General features: G+C 36.2%; 1 protein-coding gene across 1 annotated transcript in view; it reads right to left on the bottom strand.

Moving 5' to 3' along the window:
* Window positions 1-9,580: 9,580 nt before the first annotated feature.
* LOC140148675 (high-affinity choline transporter 1-like) overlaps window positions 9,581-12,076 on the bottom strand; it is a 106,675-nt gene continuing 104,179 nt past the window's right edge. Inside the window, 2 exon segments of the mRNA XM_072170710.1 lie at window positions 9,581-10,679; window positions 10,682-10,847. Of these exon segments, the coding sequence (XP_072026811.1) occupies window positions 10,165-10,679; window positions 10,682-10,847 (681 nt within the window). The 3' untranslated portion in view covers window positions 9,581-10,164.

Below are 12,076 nucleotides of genomic sequence, written 5' to 3'. Positions count from 1 at the left end.
ATGTGACGTGTCATGTCAAAAGGAGACACTTTTGGGCAGGATCGTAAATGGAGAAATAGCCAAAAATCTGCCCGGGGTGATTTTTTCACAATTTGGGTTTGTTGCGAATTTGTGATGTTATTAATGTTAAAAATATTGCCTGATAGTTTCAGACCGGAATATAACTGGCATCTTGTATTTTTTGAGACATTTTTCAAGTTAATTCCCACTCTCAACATTGTCAATAATATTTTTAAAGGCCGATATCTCAATTTCCAATTTTATAATACCATAACTTCCGAACTCAATATCTTTGCTTAGGAATGTCCAAATTCATTTTGGAAAACGGCGTTGTGGAGCAAAATATCTCTATATTTAAGATATGTAAAAACCTCAAAATTCATAACCTGCCCAAAAGTGTCTCTTTTTGACATGACACACGTCACATATATGGCCTAATGGTGAAAAATACTTTCATGATCCCACTCTCCAACTGATTTTTATCAAGTCATCAAACACAACACCTATTTATGAAATACTTGGAACAAAAGGTAAACCTCATACTATATTCACATTATGAATGTTTGTCTGTGTGTTTGTATGTTTAAACATATAGATTATATAATTCATCTTATTTACATAAAATTAACACTTGGAACCCACTAATGGAATTAAACATGAATCAATTCGGTAACAAACATTGGTCATTAAAACAAAATTACAACTTATAAAACAAAGTATTTTTTATCGTAACTCCTAACACATAACAGAAAACTAACTTCTAAAAATGTTAAGGCTGACAAAAATGGGCTACTATGAAACTTTTGTATACATAATATTGATAACTAGTCTATTTACAAATATTAAAAAAACCACTCCTACAGGGTCGGCTGCGAGATGAGCTATTTCACTTGAAATTCATACACACCCTGTCGAAGACATGACCTTAATCTTGCACACAGGGAGTGTGAATTTGAAATCTACATTCCCAGCATGGGAGATTTAGGTCATTTCCATACAGGGTGTATGTGTTTTATTTGGAAAAGCCCAATACCAGGGTGAGAATACCAGTTGGGGACATATACTGGTATTTACCAAAACGTATCACAAGTTGGATGGGACATACTGGGATATACTCAAAAGTGGTTGGTTTCAAAGCTTCATTTATGATTTAAAATGTCAACCAAGTTTGCTATACTACCTGTAGACATTCATTAATCCAGTCAAATGTCAATTTCCTCCACGGTAAGGGACTGTTCACAAATACTTGTAACAAACACCTGATGCAAAAAGAAAAATTCACTTATTTTTTTTAGGGCCCGCCTTTCGGACCTAAAGTTATTTTCAGTCCCCCCCCCCTTTTTGACCATGGAAAATGAATGTTAACCCCATAGAAAATAGTGTAAACTCATGTTCTACAAGAATATTTTGAAAGGCCCCCTTCAGAGAGATAAAAAATTTCAGGGCCCCCTTTTTGCATCAGCCCCCCCTTTACAAGTGTTTGTGAATGGTCCCTAAAATGTCACTCCACTCATGGTCAATGGTACACCATACATATACTCATGAACTTGGAATATCAATCAAATCATTATTTTTGCCGTTCGAAAGCATATTCAATACTATATTCAATATTGACTGCTTTAGATACAACTTGAGACAAGTGTGTCATCCTTGCCACGCCTTGACACATCAGTCTATTGCCCAGTATTGCCTGGTAAATAGTCCTACATACCATTAATCTGTTGTGCATATATCATTAGGCTAAAAATGCTTTGTCTCAAAACCTTTGGCATTTCAAAAATGAATGCGGAATGTTTTTTTTTTTTAATTCTAAAACTTAATTTTTGAATTAAGATGTCATTTGCAAAAGTACACAGCATAAAATCGTGGTTCATTTACAAAATTGAAGTACAAGTATCAATTGCTTTTATACCTAAACAATGTAAGTATCATATTGGGTACATTTGCTTCAAAATATTTCTAAGGATTTCATGATTTTACCACAAAAATCTATTTAAAAAAAGAATTTGCAGTTTCAGCTGAAGTGGATGCGCTAAGAAAACAAACGCTTTGAGACATAACTTTTTTTAGCCTTACCAAATGATTTAGACGAATTTAGTCGATTAACAAAATACTTTGGTATATCCATGTTGAATGTTTGAATATTAAACACAGAAAGTAGTAGCTCATATCCAATATATTTACACAGATTTGTACAATGTCATATTTTTAAAACAGGTGTTGCATGATTGAGTCTAGTGGACACCCTGTTTCCATTGGTAAATATAGTTGGAAAACAGATCTTTTAAAATCTTCAAATATTACAGGAATCTTTAAAAAAAATTTAAATACAGAAATGTTTTGTTGTACATGCAAGTATAATCAGTTCCATACGTATTCAGTTAAAACAGTTTTTCTCATATCAATTGTATTGTAGGGTTTTTAACAACAGCTAGTTATTGTAACTGGTTACTGGCATGGCCCAACTAAGCCAAAAAAGAAACTTATAATATTTCACAAGGTCATATCTTTAAATCCTGTGCATCAAAATGAACCAAAAAATGTTGTCCAGGAAAGCTGTTCAATGTCAGTGCATTTTGGTGTTGTGTCAGTTGGGCAACTGCTTGGTTACTAACATGTGTTTAGAGTAGAGTATTGAAGTAATCCTGTGTGTACTTTTGGTTCATTTTGATGCACAGGATTTTAAGATATGACCTTGTGAAAAATTATAAGTTTCTTTTTTGGCTTAGTTATATAAAGATACCTGCAGGCTAACCCTGCTCATTACTTTAATACACTGATCTAAAATTTTAACCCACAAAATGAAGGGTGGGTATACTTTTTAATTTTTACTTGCATGGCAGCGAAGTTACCCACAACTGGCATGTGGGCAAGTGAAATGTATACAGCTGTGATGTTTTCAAACACCAGAAGATATCACAGGGAATATTTATATCAGAGTCAAATGTAATTGCTTCCCTGGGATAAGGCAACAAGCATGTGTGAGTTGGTCCTCCTCTACAATGAATTTCAGTCTTGAAAACGTAGTAGATTAACTTTGACATCCTATGTGCGTACAGGTGTAAATGAGGTATTCCAGCATCGATATAGAGTTTCTCTACTTCTCTTTTAGGCTGAGTTATGCCTTGGTTTATAAAACTAACATGATTAAATAACTGATTGAAGAAAAGGATGAATAGTTCCGTCAACAGAAAATTAAAACTATTGTCAACTGAAATAAGAAGAGTTTTGGGTGAGCTGTATTCTGTTGTCTGTTCTATTCCTGGATAGTAGCTGATAGTCAGTCATCAGTCAGTCAGTGATGCACTTAAGATAAAACAAAAATTGCTCAAGTCAGTCTCTGTATGTCCTGTAAGTTTTGTTCAGTTATTAGAAGTCCAGGGTGTAATATGTCAGTCAGTTAGTCAGTCTTAATATCTTTGAAACAATACAATGTGTAGGTCCAACTGGGCAAAGCTGGTATTAGCAGCAGCACCCCAACAAAAAATGTACACTTTTCAAGGTAAAAATGTCCAAGAAGGTCCAAATTAGATATAAATTTTAACAAAGGGACCACTTTTTTTCATGTTAAACTGTTAAAAATACCCCCAAAAGTCGATTTAAGGGGAGAGAAGTCCACTCTTTGCATGCAATTTTTTTGGGGGGGTCCATATTTAGGAAATTTCACACCCTCTAAACAAATCCTGCATTGAGGTCTGATGTGAATGGATTTGCTAGTTAATTTTACATGTCATTTCTAAATTCAAGACATTTTCATCAGTCAACTTGCATCCATGTGTTCTACATTGTCAGTCAGATTGTGGCACTGCATTATTGTCCAGTCAAAAAATGGGCAGTCAATCTTAAGAGCATCATTTATACTTGCATACCATTTAATGATCCCAATTATGTCTTAATTAAGTCTTAATTCAGTCAAAAATATTAGTTATCTTAGCAGGTCAGGCATATTTTCACATGTCAAATGGGTTTTTGGTGTCATATTAAAAAGTAATACAATTTATCATGATTTCAGAATTAGGGTGCAAAAGTCAAAAGTCACACAAAAAGGTCAAGAAGATGAAACGATTTGGAATATGCAGCAATTAATCTAGTAGCAAGACATGAAGTCAATGTCACAATGTCATACACAATAAAAGTATTCACGATGGTCAAGACGATGTCAAGAAAATAAATGCGAAAATACCCATCATCAAGTAGTGGGAAGAAACAGGTGTCAATTGACAACAAGGTTGTGTGGTCAAAGGTTATGTGCATTAAGGTTATGTGGTCAAAGGTTATGTGCATTAAGGTCATGTGGTCAAAGGTTGTGTGTGTTAAGGTCGTGTGGTCAAAGGTTGTGTGCGTTAGATCAATGGCCACTGTGCAAATCTAACCAATTGCATTAATGAAGTCAGTGTGGCTCTGTCCCCGGGCTCGGTCCAGTCTATATATGAAGCATACCATAATTATAGAGTGTTGCATTAGAAGAGGTTAGAAGAGTCCAGAATAGCCCAGTGCGTAAAAACGCAGTGGTGAAGCCGCCATGTTGAATTGTCACTTATGGAGACCAAAATAGTGTACCTCTGGTAAACGACTAAAGGAAAAGAATCCCAGCAAATTTATGCACCATACTGCACAAATATTGATGCACATATATATACATCCTTGCATTCCCCCTTGCATGTAAATAGCTGCAGCAGATATTGCAGTTCCCATTGGTGAAGTAGAATCAACAACTTATCATTTTAATACAAAATTACTTCACTTTTTCCCTAACTACCCTTTTTATATGGTTATACACCTTGCAAAGTAAATTTGTTTAAAAATAAGTGACACTAGCAGAAGCTAGATGTAATCAATTAATGCCCCCTCCAAAAATGCCAATAAAAAAGTCGGAATTAAAGATACTAGTCCGTGTCTGAAGATTCTGTCAATCAAACTCCCCATGGCCTGTGATTGGTTAGTAGCATGTAAAAGGGAGGTTGATTCATCTGGTGACTTCAACAGAGAAAAGTAATCTCAGAAAATGGCTAATGATGTCGTTACATTTACAAAGCAAAAGCAACTTTTCTAGGCATTGTTGACATGGGTGCCTTCTGACTTTTGAGAGAGTTTGTATGTTTGAAGGTGCACAACTACTAATTTCAATCCTCGCCACAAATCGTAAACAACCCATCTTGAGTTTGATTGATAGGTGACATCGGATACAATCTAGTATCTTTAATTCCGACTTTTATTATACATCATTTTCAAAGTGAAGTACAGCAATAATAAAATTGCTACATTTTGCACCATATCATATCAATACATTCAAAATAGTTCCATAAAAATATTTAAACAAATTTACATTTTCTTACATTAAAACCAATATTTTTTTTCAATTATTTATACACAGTATATATATATATATATATATTTGTATTATAGTGTCTTTCTAAATTTACAAAATTAATTACATAAAGAGGATCATGGGATGGAATTTGGATGATGGGGCTATTTAGACTATGCTCTCAATTCAGATTGATTTAGGTCCCCATGCTTTCACATCAGGACAGACACAACACAGAATCCTGTTCAATATGCATCAATCTGGATTGGGCAAACCAGTTGAAAGCGTGTCATCAGCCCCAACATATTTGCTCATCAGAAAACAGGCACATTATATGGTTACGAACAGGCGACTACAACCACACCGTGGTTTCATCATCCATAATAGGACAACATGGTAAATAAATATGCATCTAATCTATGGATTCTAAGCATTTGTTTCTCCATTCAGTGTTTTAAGGCTTATGGCATCCAATGTCAACCACCTTTCACAACTTGCAAACATATCTGTACACAAGTGTACAGTGATAGGAAGGGATGCAGACAAACAACAAGAGATAGAAAGGCAGAAGATAGATAGCCGCAGTATGTGGCCTCACGAACATGTCGAGCGTGTTACTAGCATGAGAACTGAGCATAAAGCGTGAGTGGTTGCTAATGCAACCTCTCTGAAAGAAAGATAGAGTGGAGGCAGAGACAGACAAAGAGACAGACAGAAGACATTTCAATGATACATTTCAGTATTTCACCAGCAGTGTACACCACATAGTTGTTATGTACATGATTACCTTTACATAATAGTATTTCCCCCTTATTTCTTCTTACCCACAAAGTATTCAATATCATCCAAACTTCACAGTACTGAGTGATTCACAGGATAAAACCATTTGTTTAAAGAAAACATTTTTGTTAAGGTATGTGTGAAGGACACATTTTTATGCAACTGCCACTAAACTTGCACCTGATTTGATGTTTCATATCTCAACTTGAAGAGACGTACCATCAGTGACTCGTTTCACTAAAAACCCTAACTTCATCAAAATTCAGATTTTGGATTTGGCAAATGTGAAAGCAATCTATTAATGAAGACACAGTCTGACATGTAAGATGATCATTGTGTCACCATTCGGTTGGGCGGACACATACTTGGGTACTGATGGGACAAGACTAACAAATTCGTATACCAAGCTATAAAGGTTAAATCAGCATGCTGTCCTGTATGAAGAAAGAAACATGATTGAAGAACAAGAGCAAGGTAAAGGAAGGCCACTCCCAACAAATCATGTGTACAATTTTGCTCTTAGCCCTTGGGTCTGGACAAGAAATAAGAATTCTTACCCCGATACAAAGGCTTTATACATCTATTTTTGCACACAAACAAGGCTGTCCAATTTGGAAATGATTATCAACATATAAATACAAGCATTCAACACTTAGGATAGACAATAACCCTTACAGAACTAATACTTGGCATTGTTTTATGAAATAAACAAGAGCTATACGATCAACTTGAACTATTTTATGTTTGACGAAGCAGCTAATTATTCTATGTTTCATGATCATTTTGGGCAAAATATTTGTACAGATTGGCCCGGCTTTTAATCACATGGTGTCTTTTCAAATACCGTATTGTTAGTAATAAATACCTCGGGGTATGTTTTCGAAAAGGGGGGCATTTATTAGAGGCAAATCTTCAGTAATAAAAGATTAAAAATCTAGGCGAAATAAGTATCACTCACTTCTTGTTCATTTCCGGGGTCAAATCCAGGGTCAAAGGCAGTAAATACTATGAAATTAAACCTGTAAATGCATTTCAAGCAAGAATGTGATTTGCTCAGTGAAATTCTACCATAATTTGACAATGAACTAGATGGAAGTTTAGCTTATTAATATGATTTGCCATCGAAAATTTTGCATTTGTGTCACATTTTCATTGCAAAATCACAGAGGAGGTGTTTATTACAGACAATACGGTATAATTATCCCTTCTCTATATCGTCACCAAAGAAACTCTCCTTCTCCCTTCACAAAATTGGCAGGATAAGAAAGAGCTTCATTTTCTCATACATCTACTCTAGGCTACACATTTATTCCTATTTTTTTTAATAAAAGTTCTTCAGTTTCCTGTCTGGTGGCATTGTTTCCTTTATGTACATCCTATATGAAGTTTACAATGGGAATATTTCCTAAAATACACAACCAATACTATCTCCGTGTGCATGTCTTTAATCTTAGAATGACTCAGATAGATCTGGACTCAAGTTGTCCATAGGAATGTCAATGATTTACAGAACTAATGCAAAAGTCCTCTCCTAATAAAACGTTGGAACCAGTTTCACAAAATTCAATGAGCATTCTGCAGCCACAAATTTCAATGAAGTCAATTGATTATGAAGTGACTAGAAACCCAAGAATGTCCACAGTTATATTTCCATCATGATAATGGAACAGTTATGATGTGCCATTGAATTGGTCTTGAACATGCAATAAGTATTCATAATTGCTAATTCATCAATGCAAACCAGGCCTTAGTAGTATATGACTAGCCATGTGAAAGATTCTGCAAGTTGGGATTCCAATGAAGCCAATGTGCAATTCCAGTTGAAATCCATCCAGCTTAATCTCTCACACATGGAGAGTACAATTCAAATGGAGTCACCCATTCAGGAAACCCCATTTGAAATTCACAATCCCTGTGTGGAAGATTAAAGATCATGTCTTCCATTGTGGGTTGAAATTCACACCCCCTGTGTGGAAGATTAATATCATGTCTTCCATATGGAGTGTATGGATTCTAAGGCCGGCGTCGACAGGTCCTCTGTCGGAATCCTGTCGACAAAGTGAATTATGTCAACATATCGACAGAACTTCGTCCATGGCGACACAGTGCTCAGGCAATGGCCCAGTAAAACTTCAGTCAGGCAAGCTCATTTTCAATCAAAATATTGGCCATTTCAATGTATTTTCAACAAAATGCAATGCCAAATCTTATCTTTTACCTACTATTTCGCCAACTTTTCTTGTTATTTGCCTTCAGGGTCATACTTTTGACAGTATTTTGCCTTGTTTTCCGGTATAAATTGTACACTTTATCGCTATGTGCTCGCTATGAAAACGGCCATCTTGTTTTTTACTGAAATTGCCGCTGGTGTTTCTAGATATTTTTAGGTTAAAATTTTTAAAATATTCCTAAAATCATGAAAAAAAAAAAGTCCTGGCATTTTTTCGGAACCCAAATGTTTGTCGACACACTGTCGACGTCAAGATACGAAATATGTCGACATGTCGACATCAAAAAATGGTGCCGACGCCGGCCCTAATGGATTCCAACTGGAATATCTGAATGCTTCTCTTTCAATATCAAGACAAATCCTTTTTATCAAACTTTACTGAAACTGAATCTATACATACATAAAAAATATTACTCTATTCTATTACAACTGAGTAAATAATTAACATAATTATACAGCCCACATCAAATGGTCCCAAAATAGCTCCAACGTGTTAACTTCTTTAATCACAGCTTTTTCAAAACTGTTTTATGATATTAATTTCAACATTAATCCTACAGGCTATGAAGGCCACAATTAATGTGCTACAGAAGTTGTATGTAAAATTGATTCCTGGATCAGAACTAAATCGAATCTGAACTGGATCAGATGCAAAAAAGGACATGCATGTAGGCTACATGGTGATTAAAAGTATACAGAGTGGGGTGAGTGTTTTGGGTTTACACATTATGCAGACCATACTTTCACATGGATCAGATCAGAATAGGCCAATACTGTAATTTGAAAGCCATTGGTGACATGTTCACCAAAAACTTCGAAAATGTCAGTAAAACCACCTTTTGAGATCAGATACATTCCATAAAATAAGATTTGCATGTATTTGGGTAGTTTGGCAACACCTACAATACCAATCAATGCATGATGGTTGTTTTTGTCAAACAATTTCAACATGCTTCTCTAAATCAATGCATGAAGAAGATGAGTTTTGCACACTTCCTGGTGCAAAACAATTGATAATTGATTGTTTTCATCACCAAATCTCACACTACCATTTAAACCTGATCCAAGAATCAATTCTTACAATAAATTGCTTTGGAAGTTACCCCAAAGAGGAACCCAAAATGATAGATACAGGTAGCTCTGCTTTATGCTGGTTTCATACTCTCCTGCCGCTTGCCGCTCTGAAGATGATTTTGCTTCACTGCGCAGTCACACCAGAAACGCTAGCGGTGACCAGTAGCAAGCCGATATATTGAATTGATCACTCCACCGTTTCGCCGCCGCGACAGTACTGCTGGTAGTTTAATTCAAGTCAACTCGGAGCAGTGCCGCTCTGACGTATTTGAACAAAATACGATTTTGTAGTGGTGCTAGTGGTGCTGAGAGGCAAGAGTGGTTTTCAGAGTCATGCCGCTGCTGTTCAGTGGTATACTGCTCCGCTTGCAGACAGGTGCAAGTGGCATGATGAAGCATCACGCCGCTCAGCGGCAAGCGGCAGAAAGTATGAAACCAGCATTACTCTTCCTTCCATCCAAATTGATTCCTCAATGGGCCAGTCAACACTACTGTACGTATTGACCAACATCCTGCCTGTGCTCCAGAAACACTGGTCCTTGTTATTATAATACAGTATACAGATACCCCAATTGGATATGTTTCACCCTACAAAAAAGGGCAAAGAATTCTGGGATTGGTTGACTAGTTCCATTATGTTACAATAGTAAGTTGGTGTATGTACAAAGCACTTTCTAGTCTGTATACCATGATGCACAGGGATGGATAGAAAGTATCACATCTTTCACCAGCAGCATGCTTTGTGGAAGATCTTGGTTGACAAAATAAATTGCTAATATTTCTCATCAGGTGTAGTTGCTTCCGGTGACGACGGGGACGAGGATGACGACTCACGTAATGGTTCTTTGGATGCCGATTCTGGTATAATGGTCCTTCCTATGTCACCAATGTCCAACAGTTTTTCTCTTTGTAAACCAGCAGCGGCCATACCAGTTGGGTCAAGCCCCTGTTCTTCTCGCAAACTTTTTAGACGCATATTTTCACCTTCTACATCCTCATACTTTTCCCTTTGTATTTCGGGAATGTTAACAATGCACTGAAAGATGTCGAATTGCCTAGGAATGTATCCATTTGTAAATGCATAGCGAAGTGAGTAGGAAACTATTAAGATTGTCATGAAAGCTATACACATGGCAAAAGTACGGAAAGGAAATAGCTGACCATGTTCCTCAGAGTACATTGGATATTTAATAATTGGTGGAATTTTAAGAACTGCTTCCCGCCAAGGATGCGTAACAAAGAAGCCTATGATGTATCCAGAGAGCGAACCATACGTATTACACCGCTAAAGTAAACCACGCAGAAAAGCTGTGGGAACAGCATGACAAAGACAAAATCCGAGCACAAGAACCAGAGAGCATAGACTGACTTGATGACCAACCCAAGAGCAGTTGCCAAGGCACCTACAAAAAAGATGGAGATCCTCATCACCCACAGAAGCTCCGTTTCTCCAGCCTAGAATGAATATAAAGAAAAAAATAATCAGTCAGCCTAGAATGAATATAAAGAAAAAAATAATCAGTAACATTACCATATTCATTCCAATAAGCGCCCAGGGCGCTTAACAAAGTCATTTTGGGTGGGCGCTTATTTTTTACCTTGTTTACCTAATTTTTTTCGTAAGGGGCATTTATTAGAGACAAATTTACGTATGTTATAAAAGGGTCCTGAGACGTTCTAATAGCTTTTCTGATGCAGAAAATGTATTTCAAGTTTACGCAGGACTTGTACCGGTAGTCCTGCAGCTATTTCACTGTATCGACATCTATCTGTCACTTCAACATTAATGGTACCCTTTAGCAAATTAAAAATACCCTGGGTGGGCGCTTATTGGGGCATGGGCGCTTATTGGAACGAATATGGTAATTATAGTTTGCTTTTCATTGGCGTTCAATCACTATTAAGAATTTAGAAGTCTGAACTATTATTGCTTCTGACATGTCATTACAATAAGAATTAATGGTATTTTAATTCAACATTAAAAACACTTTATTTATAACCTCATGAATATATGTGCTCCAATCATATTTTACTATTTGTAAAGATGCAAACACAAATGGAGTTCATTAATATCTCACAATTTACTGCAAAATGTGTAATTGTTCCAATCTTTAACACAAATAACATGCGTTTGCATATCATTTCTTAACGCGCAAACAAGCATTTTGCATTAAAACAGTGAACAAAAGATTTGTGCCATCTGTTTTACGGTCATTGTGTGAAATCATCGGGGTTTGTGTTGGGCCTCAGTTTTTTTGCGCTCCCTCGGAAACTGCACACTATCTGTTTTGAAGTCAGTGTGTGAAATCAGAAGGATTTGTTTTGGGCTAAGGTAATTTCCGGGGAAACGTGAGCTTCCAAGGAAAATAATTAACACAATTACTGTAAAACAACTCCCTGATTTATCAACCCTTTTGAAGATACTGCACCAAATTTTACAGATTTTTTTTTGGTCCTGGATCTCTGACATTATATTTGTAATTGTATAAGGGCGCTTCCATTTGTTGCCTCTCTTGGCACCATGCAGTTATGTAACCCAGACAGGGCAAAAGCATGGGCAATTTGTCCCACTTAGGGGAGGATCCATAATGGGCTGATGCCATTACATCAATAATTGTCTTTATTTTTTTTCCCATCCATACTTCACCAAAATATTTTTTTTTTTTTTTTTTTTAGGGGGACAG

The sequence above is a fragment of the Amphiura filiformis genome, chromosome 1 (genome assembly GCF_039555335.1).
Source record: "Amphiura filiformis chromosome 1, Afil_fr2py, whole genome shotgun sequence".
Lineage (NCBI taxonomy): Eukaryota > Metazoa > Echinodermata > Ophiuroidea > Amphilepidida > Amphiuridae > Amphiura > Amphiura filiformis.
This window is presented reverse-complemented; position numbering and strand designations above follow the sequence as displayed.